Source organism: Rhinolophus sinicus, chromosome 11 (assembly GCF_057876585.1).
Source record: "Rhinolophus sinicus isolate RSI-liver-muscle chromosome 11, RSI-T2T, whole genome shotgun sequence".
Classification (NCBI taxonomy): domain Eukaryota; kingdom Metazoa; phylum Chordata; class Mammalia; order Chiroptera; family Rhinolophidae; genus Rhinolophus; species Rhinolophus sinicus.
In genome coordinates, this window is record NC_142511.1 from 25,130,029 (window position 1) to 25,144,391 (window position 14,363).

Here is a 14,363-nt window from a genome sequence, read left to right on the forward strand (position 1 = left end):
ACAGATCTCCAATCTCTCTTGGTTCTCTCCTACCCAAGGATTCTCATTCTCTTTTGCTCAATGTTGGAAATTTCTCCCATCTGTAAATATTGAAAAGTCTTTGGGTTTAGTCCTTAGACTTGCTCATTTCTTTATCCCAATTCCTTAGTTGATCTCATTCAGTCTCTTGGTTAGAAATACCCAATTTTATTTCCAACTCTGACGTCTTTCCTGAATTCCAGTCTTATATATCCAATGGCCTACTGAGTCTCTCTGTTTGAATATTTAACAGGCATCTAAAACTTCACATGTGGCAAATCAAACTCATGCTTCCCTACTCTTTATCTCTGCCCCCACCTGTCTTCTTCATCTCAGTAAATATAACTGTAGCCCCTAAGTTTTTCATGCCAGAAAATTACAATTATCTTTGACTCTACTTTCTCATATCCCATACCCATTCATCAGCAAATTCTCTTGGCTCTTCCTTGGAAAATGCCCCAAACCTGATTACTTCTTATCACCTTTATCAACCTTCATCACTACCATCTCTTGCCTGCACTGTTACAACAGCTACCTAACTAGTCTCCTTGCACCTATAATCTACCTTGGTCCCCTATAATCTGTTCTTCACAGGCCACTAGAGTGATATTTTTAACACATAAATGCAGTCATGTTATTCCTCTGTTTGTCAGTTGTTTCCCCTATCACGAAGAATTAAATGCAAAGTCCTTTCCAAGGCCCTACATGACGGCTCTTGGCTTCCTTGTTGATGTCAGCTAGTTCTTTTCTCCTAGTCTGTCTATCACACTAACCACCTCATTGTTCCTGAATAAACTAAGCACACTCCCACTTCAAGGCCTTTGTACTAGAGAAAAGCTCTTCCCCTAGATATCCACATAGCTATCTCTTTTTTAAGATTTAGTCAATATTATCTATTAGAGATGACTTATTTGTCATCTCAATAAAACATCACTCCCTGATCTTTTACTCTCTATACCCCTACCTTGCTTTATTATATTTTTTCCCCATAGGACCTACCACAGTAAAATCTAAGAACTATAAGAAGAGGGACATTGTTTTGCTCACTACTCTATTTCAGCAACTAGAATAGTACCTGGTACATAGCAAATCCTCAATATGTGTTGAATGAATGAATGAGTGTCCTGAGCAATAAAACTTGAGTAATTATGAATGGTGCACAGGATTTCCTTCTTTCTATTTGGAGAGGAAAATTGGGAGCAGAAAAGGGGTGAGATCTCAGGACTTCAGGACTCAGTCTTCTGTGAGATTGGTACAATGGCAGAACAGAATGTGAGGGAAGATTCAGCAACTCTATGGGGGTGAGAAAAATTTATAAAAAATAGAATGTTTGTACATTTCCAGGAGAAAATCTGTGTCATTTTAAAGTGAGAAACTGTTGTTGCTTTAAAGTATGACAGTATTATTACAACTCATCTAATTTTAAAAATAGCTTTTTCATAGTTATTTCTTTTTCAAAACACCTAAAACTAGAATACGTTATGCAAAAGTAGGCATAGCAAGAATATGTTATGCAAAAGCAACTATAGCAGTCACTTTTCTTATGTGATTTTTACACTCACTCATCATTTAATTTTTTTCTTTGTAAGATAACCAAGCATGACATTGAAGTACGAAAGAAAGAACTTTAAATTTCAAGTTGAAAAAGAAAGAAAGAAAGAAAGAAAGAAAGAAAGAAAGAAAGAAAGAAAGAAAGAAAGAAAGAAAGAAAGAAAGAAAGAAAGAAACCAAACCAAAAAACCCCCCAAAAGAACAGGAACATTTTGATGCCTTTCTCTACTAATACATTTTAAACACAATTTGACCAAATTTTTGGACAGCTTTAGTAGAATACTTCTTCCAACTTACTCTGAAATATTTATATTAGTGTTAAAATGTCCCTAGGATTGCACATAACTGGTTCCCCTCTTGTTCATTCACAAGGTTGGGTTTTGCTGATCGTCATTTCTTGTTACATCAGCCGACTATGAGGCTATGGCTGGGCTTTCCTGAAACTGCCCCCAGTTTTTACAAGTCACTTCTAAGTGGTCACAGATGACAGAATCATTATTAGACCTCACATCTCCAATGTGAATTTCAGTTTCTACGCTCCTTCACTCACATTTTCTCTCTGGGTCTCACCAATCACATAGCATGTCCTTTGGGGAAGGGGACTCTGAAAAGGAAGTTTACCCCTTTCCTGTGCCGAGAATAGAGCCTGGTGTGACCAGACCCCACACACTGACCTCACACCCAAAGATCTGCCTCAAGGACTATGGTGGAGGGCCCAGGACCAAAACCCTAGTGCTCCTCATTTGTCATTAACAATATTTGTATCACCCAATATATTATGTGTTGAAAATACAGTTAAAATACATTTGTCTGCCTTTAAATGAACCATGCTCTGTTGGAGAAATATGCACATAAGGCAACAGTTACCATGCAGAGAGCAAAGACAACAATGGTTAAAGTCGAAGAGGCTATTAGAGCACAGAGTAGTTCTAATGTAGGGTCTGCCACTATAAGTCATCTCACGTCTATGATTCATAGTTTCTTCACCTGTAAATTTAGAATTAAACTGCCTCCTCTTGAATACGTCATGGATTGTTGTGGGCAAATGTGAACGCAGTTTGTACCTCTAAAGGGCTATACTAGAGTGACTACAAGGCATATGGGGTGACAGTGGAGGGGATGGTCCCATACCTGGCTCCGGCAATTTTCATTGGGTTTAGGCATTTATCCAGACGTCTAGAGCTCAGAGCTGGTCCTAGCCCAGTTTCACAACTTCTGAAATCTAAAAGGAGGACAGAGGAAAGGACAGCAGAGGAGCCCTGGGTATCCCAAGCCTTGTGCCCATAGCAGTAAAACTCCCATCAATTCCAATGGACTAGAAGGTTGGCCTTGGGCATGGTGACTTTAATGTTTGATGCCTCAGCTTCCTCATCTGGGAAATGGAGATAACCGTACTCCTTAGTCCACAAAATTGTATTAAATAAGATAATTCATAATAAAATAGCAGAGAGACTACCTCTTAGTAAGTCCTCAGTAAACATTAGCTATTATTTTAATTAATTCCTTTAAAATGGCTTCTAATCACTTGTGAAGAGCCGAGCATAAATAGATGGAGTCCCTGTCGCAGTCTCACGGGAAGAAGTTGGGGAGCCACATGAGCGGATCGTCTCTCCACTTGCCCTCCGCCCTCAGTGTTAATGTCCCAGCTCCGCGCCACTGCGGAGACTACTCCTGCCCCCTCAGGCAGGCCGCAGTGCCGTACTGATACCTTGGCTCAGATTCCCTGACTCTTTGCTGCCCTCTGCTGACACAGGTCAGGCTTGGGTGAGTGAGGGTGGATGGCTGGTGAGCGTGCGGTGATAGACACCCAGAAGTCTACTCCATTTTCCCGAGACTCATGCCACCAACTGTAATCTCTGACATTATAATGTCAGTCTTTCTCAAAAAAAAAAAAGGAAACTTGGTAGAAGTTCAACACTTGTCAGTTGTCAGTAACTATACAAATTAGTATAAACAGATTTACAAAGCATTTTTGGGAAAACAACTTTGTGGAAATTAAGGGTAATTTTTATATAAAACACTCTATTTTGATGTAATATGTTAGCATATTAAGATGAAATTCATATCAAGTTGACACTAGGAATGGAAAGTATGCTTGAGGAACTCCCATCACATGCCCCCGACAAACTGTGAGCAGCTCTGGTCTCATGTAAGTAGTTGGTACTGACTCCACAGTTAAACTGGGCAAATGAATGCACACTTACTTTTAGTGAAAACACACACAAAGGACACACGGGTCTTGGGGATGAGTGACTGTGTAGAAAAATCCGGTCTTAGAAGAGACCAGGATTGACATCAGCAGGATGGTGGTATCGGAATATCTAGCACCTGCCCCTTCCAGAAACATCAATCTGGACAGCTATCCACACATAAAAATACCTTCACAGGACCTGAGGATTCCAGGGGAGGGAGCACAGCACCTGGGAGAGGCACAAAAATAAGAAAAAATGCATTGAAGAGGATAGGAAAGACAGATTCACATTACCCCATCACTCCTCTCCCAAGTCTGGGCAGCTCAGTGTGGACAGAGACACCTTCCCTATCAGAAAAGGAGAGTGAAGTGAGCACCTGACTTCACTGACCCCAGCACTGGCTTACCCTAGCACCAGATTGACTCATGTAGCCCTAGGTGGCTCCCTTGAACTGAGACCCCTGGCCTACTCTGGTTTTTGCTGGCTCCTGTACCCCAGGTATCTCCCATGACACCAGGCTCCTGACAGACTCCTGAGAACCCAAGTTCCTCACCCACCCCAGAGCAGTCCAGCTGCCTTGGCCCCAGGAGCTCCCATGACCCTGTGTAACTACAGAGGGCCCAGGCTTCCAACCAGTTTCACCATGCTGGTCCTTTGGGGGAAGGGACTACTTCCATGGGGCGGGGGGGGGGGGGGGTCATAGGTTGAGGAGAGCAGTGTTTTTATTGGTCACCTCCATGTCAAAGATCAGAATTGTCCCCAATTCGGAAATAGTTACAAGCATGCTTTATCAGAGACCAAAGCTTGCCTTATGAATCCCCACAGTGCCCTGGTTGGGCAAATAATTCATTTAGATTCAAGAGGAATGGGCCTGAAATTTCTTAGACCACAAGGGTGGGGAATCCATTCTTTTGGGCCAAGTAATCTTGGTTTTCTAGTACTGTTCGGTGGATAGGCCAATGTAAATGTTTTAGCAGTAATTTATCATAAGAAAAAGAGTCTGAGGATGGGGATTAAAGAGTTGGAAATGCAGCAGAGGTTGTACCTCTGATTTCCCGGACTTTCTGCTCTGAAAGAGACTTACCCAACACGGAATTAGAGTTGACTCAGGCCAGAAATCCCCTGAGGCTTGAGTGGGTACCTGCTAATTTTAACCTCTGGATTAATCAGGGTGATTCCTGCCGGGGTACTGACCTCTGAAAATCCAATAGAAGCTATAGATCCACTCCCCAGAAATAGAACACATGCACATTCAAACAAAACTATTCATTCTGTTTTCGTGGTGCTCTCAGATTTAAAAAAAAAAAAAAAATCTACTGGGCTTCCTGTTTCTGGGCTCCAGGCTCCACCCAGGAACTGCTGTGGAGAGAAAAGGTCAGAGAGTATATCCCTCTTACCCAGGGCCAGGAACTCAAGAGCATTGGAGCCCTCGGTTCCTTTCTAGCCTGGTTCCTGCCTGGCTCCAGCCTTCCTGGAAACCTCGGGAGAGTAGCATGTGTTCTGGAGGGTCGAAGTGGTGTCTGGCTCTGGAACTTCTACTTCTGCCTCCTTTGTTCTTGAAGACCAGCATTCAAGGTATTTTCCATAAATTGTCTGTTTATGACTGTGCACCAAAGGCACAGTCAGGTGGGAAAGGGGATGTGGGATGTGGCTCAACCCTGGAAGTATAGTCTCCAGGCCACACCGCGTTTCCCCGCAAATAAGACGTCGCCGGACAATCAGCTCTAATGCGTCTGTTGGAGCAAAAATTAATACAAGACCTAGTCTTATTTTACTATAATATAAGATCGGGTAATATAATATAATATAACATAACATAATATATAATAGCGGGTCTTATATTAATTTTTGCTCCAAAAGACGCATTAGAGTTGATTGTCCAGCTAGGTCTTATTTTCGGGGAAACATGGCAGGTACTTCCATCCTGGTATCAGGGAGGTGGCAAGTTAGGGAGCTTTCCTTAGCCTTGGAGAATCCAGCGCCATCTCTTTTCCCAAGGGGACATGACAGGACCCTGGGGAGATGGGGAAGTAGACCCTTCGTATTTAGTCCCATGGTTTGTGGTCTGTGAAATAGCTGTTGCATTTTGAATAATAGGAAGTTCCACATTGATAGCTGCTCAGGCACACTTCCGCCGCACCCTGAGGCGTTCTTTGAGACTTCTGGCTATGCAAGGAGTAGCGTCCTGAGCCAAGGTAAATGGTGTTATCATTGTCCCAAAGAGATTAAACCTATAAGAAAGAAAACTTGGAAAGGACTGCTCTGTCCAGGGTCTCTGAATGAGAGTCTGAACAGAGGCCTGAGGTGCCTCAAATATAATAGGCACCCCCAAATATCTGGTTGTTAATCATTAAGTTTCATTCCCTAGGCACAGACTTGTTCTGGTTCCCACATGTGCCCAGGGACTGAGATAACTTTGCTTTTCCTGTTACAGCTGCCCAGCCCTCCAGTACCTGTCTTCCCAGGCCGGCTGAGAAGCGGGCGTTAAACTATTGACTTTTTTACTATTCCCCTTAAAAAATGCTCAAGTCTTTTTTGTGTACAAGGCTTTAATGATCACTACTATAAGAAAAATGAGTAAAAGTGAACAAACATGGGAATAAGTACAATATCATAAAATTATGAGTGTATGTAACTTTTAGGGAGATGAGGTAGAAATGCTCAGAGGAAATCCTACTGACCACTCAGGCAAGCCCTCTCAGGCTGACTATACTTTGGATCTGGTTCATGACTGCGTAAGACTAGAGACATGGGGTCGTGGCTTTATGGGCTCCATAGGGCTGATTCAATTCATAGGACACTGATATGGACTCGTGAGTAGGGGGCTGATATGAAGTATTAACCCAACTGTTGGGAAAGATAGAGCTACCAAGAGAACTGGAATATTTCAGGACTTTCTCTAGATACAAGTTCAAGGTGTCTGAATTTCTTTGTGCATAGAGTACGCCTACAAATGGCCATCTTAGCCCCAATTTGTGACCCCCATCATTAACCACATTCCATCTAAACTGAATTTTTTTGCCTTGAAGAAGGTGTTTTCTCTCTTGCCGGTAGGACTAAGTAATACATGCCTGTCCTTCCGCCTAAGATTCCCTGCACCCCCTTCTCCCTCGCTCTCCCACAGCAGAAACTCTGAGCATAAAACTCTGTCAACCAAACCTAATTTTAGGCTGTAACAAGGAATCAATAATATTTATTTGAGCAAAGGGTTGCAATCTGAGAGATGCAGATTCAGGTAGCAACCCAAACTGTCATCCTCCAAGACAAAGGAGAGGCCGTCTTTTATGGAGAAAACCTTCCAGGTTCCCATTCAGATTACCTCATTGATGTTGACCAGAAAATTCCAGACTGGTTGATTGAGATTATGCTTCTGAAAGAGGTTGAAACAGCAATTAGGTCGGGTATTAAATCTAGGTTTGCTATCATGAGCTTTAGTGCAAGTGACACCATTTGGAGCCTGTGGTTTTCTCTTTAACATTACCCTCCCCTAGGCTTGCTCTAGCCAACTGAGCTACTTCCCCTTCCTCAACTGAATCTTGCTTTTTTTTTTTTTTTGTCTCTGGCGACTTGATATTATTTTTTATTTTTCCCTCTGGTTGGAACACTCATTATTTCCAGTTCCCATCTTTCCCTCACTGATTTCTACTTATACTAATTCTTACTTACACTTTCCATGGAAGTTGTTTCTGACCCCCAAATTCTAATATGTGCGGCGTTTTATGTGCCTCCGTAGCATTCCATAATTTTCTTTTCCTAACACTTATCACCAATAGTAAAACTGTCTGATTAATTGTCTGTATCACTGGAATGGAAGTTCCTTAAGGGGAGAAGGTATAGCTTATTGTAGACATGGTGCCTAGCACAGAGCCTAATACATAGTATTACTCAACATTTATTAGGTGAATGGATAAATTGATGTAATTTGTATGTATAAATGGATGAATAGAGGGAAGAAAGGAAGGGAGGGATGAAACTAGGAGTCACTGTTTCAGTCAAGTTGGGAACTTAGAGTAGCCTTGATATCAGCAGGCCCTGATAAATTCTCTCATTTCCCACAGTATCTATTTCAAACTTTCACTCTTATCCTCAAGTCCCCTTACCTCAGTTCTCTGAGCTCTCAGCAAAGAACTTGTCTCCTACTTCACTGAAGAAATGGGGACTAGAAATCATTAGGCAGAAATCCCCTCAAAACTACAAATTACTCTATATCACTGTGTTTCCCTCCTCTTTTCCCTCAGAAAAGAGGTATCTACTCTTCCAGCCAAAACTCTGGTCTGAACCCTCTCTAGCCCAACCCATCAGGCACCTTCTTTCTCTCCTATGTGTCCCCATCCATGGCTCCTTCCCTTGACCTATCATAGCTTGTCTGTTTCCTCTTTAAATAAAACTAAAAACTAACACCAAAAAACTCTCTTTACCTTTCATGCCCCTTTACAAAATACGCTACCATTCTCCTTCCCATTCATACTAACATGTCTTAAAAGAATAGTTTACATTTTTGTTTTTGGATTTTAAAAGTTAGTTTCAGGTGTACAAAACAACATAGTGATTAGACATTTTTATACCTCACAAAGTGATAACTACAATAAGTCTATTACCTATCTGACACTGTACATAGTTATTATGATATTGTTGACTATATTCTCTATGCTGTACTTTATATCCCCACGACTATTTTTTAAAATTATAGTTGACATTCAATATTATTTTATATTAGTTTCAGGTTTACAGCACATTGGCTAGACAATTATATAATTTATGCAATGGTCCTCCAGGTAAACACTATACATAATTTTTACAATATGATTGACTATATTAATCATACTGTATTTTCTATCCTCATGACCCTTTTGTAACCGCACCAATTTGTACTTCTTAATTGCTTCAACCTTTCTCTCCCAGCCTCAACCCCCTTCCCATCTAGTAACTATCAGCTTGCTCTATGTATTTATGAATCTGTTTGTCTTATTTGTTCATTTATTTTGTTCTTTAGATTCCACATATAAGTGAGATCATATGATATTTGTCTTTCTCAATCTGACTTATTTCACTTATACACTCTAGGTCCATTCAAGCTGTCGCAAATGTTCAGATTTCATTCTTTTTTATGGCCAAGTAATATACCATTTTATTTGGTACTACAATTTCTTTATCTAATCATGTATTGATGGGCATTTTGGTGGTTTCCATATCTTGGCTGTTGTAAACAGCGCTGCAATGAACATAGGAGTGCATTGTACATCTTTTTTAATTAGTGCTTTGGATTTCTTCGGGTAAATAACCAGAAGTGCAATGGCTGGGTCATAAGGTAGTTCTATTCTTAATTTTTTGAGGAAACTCCAAATCATTTTCCATAGTGACTGCATCAATTTGCAATCCCACCAACAGTGTAACAGGCCCCCCTTTTCTAGGCATCCTCATCAACACTTGTCATTTGTTGATTTATTGATGATAGCCATACTGACAGCTGTGAGGAGATATCTCATTGTGGTTTTTATTTGCATTTCCCTGATGGTTAGTGACATCTTTTATTCTTTTTTTTAAATTAAAGTTTATCAGGGTGACAATTGTTAGTAAAGTTACATAGATTTCAGGTGTACAATTCTGTATTACATCATCTATAAATCCCATTGTGTGTTCACCACCCAGAGTCACTTCTCCTTCCATCACCATATATTTGATCCCCCTTACCCTCATCTCCCACCCTCTCCCTCCTTACCCTCTGGTAACCACTCAACTATTGTCTGTGTCTATGAGTTTTTGTTTCTCATTTGTTTGTCTTATTCTTTTGTTGTTTTTGGTTTATATACCATGTATCAGTGAAATCATACGGTTCTCTGCTTTTTCTGTCTGACTTATTTCGCTTAGCATTATAATCTCAAGATCCATCCATGTTGTCACAAATGTTCCTATATCATCTTTTCTTACCACTGAATAGTATTCCATGGTGTATATATACCACTACTTCTTTAACCATTCATCTATCGAAGGACATTTTGGTTGTTTCCATGTCTTGGCCACCGTAAATAAAGCTGCAGTGAACATTGGAGCACACGTGTCTTTATGGATAAATGTTTTCAGATTTTTTGGGTAGATACCCAGGAGAGGGATTGCTGGGTCATATGATAATTCTATTCGTAATCTTTTGAGGAACCTCCACACTGCCTTCCATAACGGCTGCACCAGTCTGCATTCCCACCAACAGTGTATGAGGGTTCATTTTTCTCCACAGCCTCTCCAACACTTGTTACTATTTGTCTTGTTGATGATAGCCATTCTGACTGGGGTGAGGTGATATCTCATTGTGGTTTTGATTTGCATTTCTCTGATGATTACTGATGTTGAGCATTTTTTCATATGTCTATTTGCCATTTGTATGTCCTTTATGGAGAAATGTCTCTTCAGGTCCTCTGCCCATTTTTCAATTGGGTTGTTTGTTTTTTTGTTGTTGAGTTTCATGAGTTCCTTGTATACTTTGGATATTAGCCCCTTATCGGAGGCATTGTTTGCAAAAATCTTCTCCCATTCAGTTGGTTGCCTCTTTATTTAGTCAATGGTTTCTTTTGCTGTGCAGAAGCTTTTAAGTTTGATATAATCCCATTCATTTATTTTAGCTTTTACTTCCATTGCCTTTGGAGTGAAATTCATAAAACGCTCTTTGAACCCAAGGTCCATAAGTTTAGTACTTCTGTTTTCTTCTATGCAGTTTATTGTATCAGGTCTTATGCTTAAGTCTTTGATCCATTTTGAATTAATATTGGTATGTGGTGAAAGATAGCACTCCAGTTTCATTCTTTTGCACGTGGCTGTACAATTCTGCCAGCACCATTTATTGAAGAGGCTGTCTTTCCTCCATTGCATGTTTTTTGCTTCTTTGTCAGAAATTATCTGTCCATATATATGTGGTTTCATTTCTGAGTTCTCAATTCTATTCCATTGGTCTACGTGTCTGTTTTTCTGCCAATACCATGCTGTTTTGATGATTGTAGCCTTGGTCGTGATGAATAATCTTTTTAATGCATTGTTGTATTCGATTTGCTAGAATTTTGTTTAGGATTTTTGCATCTGTATTCATCAGAGATATTGATCTGTAGTTTTCTTTTTTAGTGTTGTCCTTACCAGGTTTTGGTATCAGGGTAATTTTGGCCTCATAAAACGAGTTAGTGAGTCCTGTCTCTTCTTCAATTTTTTTGAAGAGTTTGAGCAGGATTGGTATTAGATCCTCTTTGAAGGTTTGGTAGAATTCACTAGTGAAGCAATCTGGTCCCGGACTTTTGCTTTTGGGAAAGTTTTGGATTACTGATTCAATTTCGTTACTGGTGGTCGGTCTGTTCCGATTTTCCAGTTCTTCATGGTTCAGCCTAGGAAGGCTATATGTTTCTAAGACTTATCCATTTCTTCTAGGTTATTGAATTTGGTGGCATATAGTCTTTCATAGTATTCTTGGATGGTCCTTTGTATTTCTGTGGCATCCGTGATAACTTCCCCTTTTTCATTTCTGATTTTGTTTATTAGTGTCTTTTCTCTTTTTATCTTAGTGAGCCTAGCCAAGGATTTGTCAATTTTGTTAATCTTTTCAAAGAACCAGCTCTTTGTCACATTAATTTTTTCTATTGTCTTTTTGTTCTCTATTTCATTTAGTTCTGCTCTGATTTTTATTATTTCCTTTCTTCTGCTGATCTTGGGTTTCATTTGTTCTTCTTTTTCTAGTTCTTTAAGGTGTAACATGAGGTTATTTATTTGGGATTTTTCTTGTTTCTTGTACTAGGCCTGTAATGATATAAATTTCCCTCTTAAAACTGCTTTCGCTGTATCCCAAAAATTTTGGTAGGATGTATTTTCATTGTCATTTGTTTCTATGTATCTTTTGATCCCTCTTCTAATTTCTCCTTTGACCCGGTTGTTCTTTAAAAGTATGTTGTTTCATCTCCATGTATTTGTGCTTTTTCCTGCTTTCTTTTTGCAGTTGATATCCAATTTCAAAGCCTTGTGATCAGAGAATATGCTTGGTATGATTTCAATCTTCTTAAATTTGCTTAGATTAGTTTTATGTCCCAATATATGGTCTATCCTTGAGAATGTTCACGTACACTAGAGAAAAATATATAGTCTGATGTTTTAGGATGAAGTGCTCTATAAATGTCAATTATGTCCATTTCGTCTAATGTGTCATTTCGGGCTGCTGTTTCATTATTTATTATCCATAGCTGTAAATGACGTATTTAGGTCCCCTAGTATAATTGTGTTTTGGTCAATTTCTCCCTTTAGTTCTGTTAGTAGTTGCTTGGTATATTTTGGTGGTCTTTGATTGGGGTCATAAATATTGATGACTGTTATGTCTTCTTGTTGTATAGTCCCCTTTACCATTATGAAATGTCCATCTTTGTCTCTTGTTACCTTTATTACCCTGAAGTCTGTTTCATCTGATATCAGTATAGCTACACCTGATTTTCTCTGGATACCATTTGCTTGGAGTGTCAATTTCCACCCTTTCACTTTGAGTCTATGCTTGTCCTTGTAGCTGAGATGTGTCTCTTGGAGACAGCGTATGGTTGGGTTTAGTTTTCTGATCCAATCTGCTACTCTGTGCCTTCTTATTGGTGAGTTCAGTCTATTTACAATTAGGGTGATTATTGATGTGTGAGGATTTACTATCATTCTATCTTTAGTTTTCTGGTAAGGCTGTGTCTCCATTGTTTCTTTGCCTTTTTGTTGTTGTCTGTTATTTCTGTGTGGTGGTATCCCCTCCGTTTCTTCTTTTATTACAGTATATATTTCAGTTCTGGATTTTTTTTTTTTTTTTGAGTGTTTACCCTTAAGTTTATGTAAAAGAAAGTTTGATATTTAGAGTATTCCATTTTCTTCAGCACGCTTACTTTCTCCATTCCCATATCCCGGTTCAGGCCTTCTCTCCCCTTTTTTATGTTTTGGTTGCCACAAATTGTGCCTGTTGGTTGTGGTCGAATAGCCTCCTTTAGTATTTCTTTTAAGGCAGGTTGTGTATTAGAAAATTCCCTCAGCTTCTGTATGTCTGGAAAAGTCTTTATTCCTCCTTCATATCTAAAGGATGTCTTTGCTGGGTATATTATTCTTGGCTCATAATTTCTCTCTTTCAATAGTTTGAATATTTGATTCCACTCCCTCCTGGCTTGTAGAGTTTCTGCTGTGAAATCTGATGATAATCTAATGGGCTTTCCTTTGTAGTTTATGTCTTTTTTTCCTGGCTGCGTTGACAATTCTTTCTTTGTTGTTGATTTTAGACAGCTTCAATACAATGTGCCTTGGAGAAGGCCTGTTGGGGTTGAGATAATTAGGTGTTCTATTTGCTTCTTGGATTCGAGGATCCAGTTCTGTCCACAAGTTTGGGAAGTTTTCATCAACTATTTGTTTGAATATACTCTCTGTTTCCTTCTCTCTTTCTTCTCCTTCTGTTATGCCCATTATTCTTCTATTGTTCTTTCTGATGGAGTCGGAAAGTTCTTGTAGAATTCTTTCTCTTTTTTTTTAAGTCTCAAGTCTTTTTCTTCTTCCATCCATTTCATTTCCAGGTTTCTATCTTCGATGTCACTGATTCTTTCCTCCGTCTGGTCAACTCTACTACCTAAGCTGGTTATTTCATTCTTCATTTCTTCTATTGAGTTCTTAATCGCCAGAAATTCTATTTGGTTCTTTTTTATAATTTCAATCTCTTTGGTAAAATATTCGTGTTGTTCTTTGATTGTGTTTCTGAGTTCATTAAACTGCCTTTCTGTGTTTTCTTGCATCTCGTTGAGTTTTTTCAGAACAGCAATCTTGAATTCTCTGTCATTTAAGTCACATATTTCCATATCTTTAAGTTCCTTTTCTGGAGACTTTTCACTTTCTTTCTGAGCTGTCTTGTTGCCTTGGTTATTCATGGCAATTAATGATTTATTATTTCTCCTCCTAGACATCTACAGGAGTGGCTTCTGCAACAGGTTGATAGGAAGAGGTCTTTCTTTTGTTTTCCAGTACGTGTTGGTAGAATGTTTTATTTTCTCTCCAACCCAGCCTGTTTTTCTCTCTCACACTGTAGTGTTATGTTTTCTCTGCACTATTCCAGCTTCTCACACAATGGGGGGATTCCCTGGAAGGCGGGCTTCTCCTCTGTTAACAGTTCACCTGGGTCATAGGGCACTGCGTCCATGTGGGGATGAGGAGAGCTTTTGAAATTCCAAAGCTTTTCCTGCACCAGATTCAGAGCCCGTGTGTTTCATCAGTTCTGTTTACTCCTGCAGGGATCCTCCCGATAGGTGGGGACAGGGGCGGGGTGGGTTGTGAGAGGTGGCCCAGAGCAATGGCGGCAACCACAACTATAGCCAGTCCTGCTTCCACAGCTTCCTCCTCTTTGCCAGAACTAGTTGGGCTGCAAATCTGTGTCTGCAGACCACAGTTCTCAGAACTGCAAATATTCTGTTCTTTTGATCTGACACTGCTACTGTTCTGCTTCTAGCACTGGGCAGGTGAGGGCGGGGTGAGCTCTGGGAGTGTCAGAAAGGGGTAGCTAGTCTCAGGGCCTAAGGCTTCCATTCTCTGCTCGGCAGTGAGAGCTTAATCCACTGTTTCCAGCCTTCTTCCCTCAGT

General features: G+C 39.9%; 1 protein-coding gene across 2 annotated transcripts in view; it reads left to right on the forward strand.

Annotated features, from left to right (window-relative positions):
* Positions 1–5,115: 5,115 nt before the first annotated feature.
* The window catches only part of CD48 (CD48 molecule), a 30,809-nt gene continuing 21,561 nt past the window's right edge, over positions 5,116–14,363 (forward strand). The window contains exon 1 of one of the 2 annotated variants that reach the window (XM_088801794.1): positions 5,116–5,336. In XM_088801794.1, coding sequence (XP_088657920.1) covers positions 5,255–5,336 — 82 coding nt within the window. In that variant the 5' untranslated portion in view covers positions 5,116–5,254. The remainder of the gene's footprint in view (positions 5,337–14,363) is intronic. The other variant, XM_019718151.2, reaches the window with a different exon arrangement.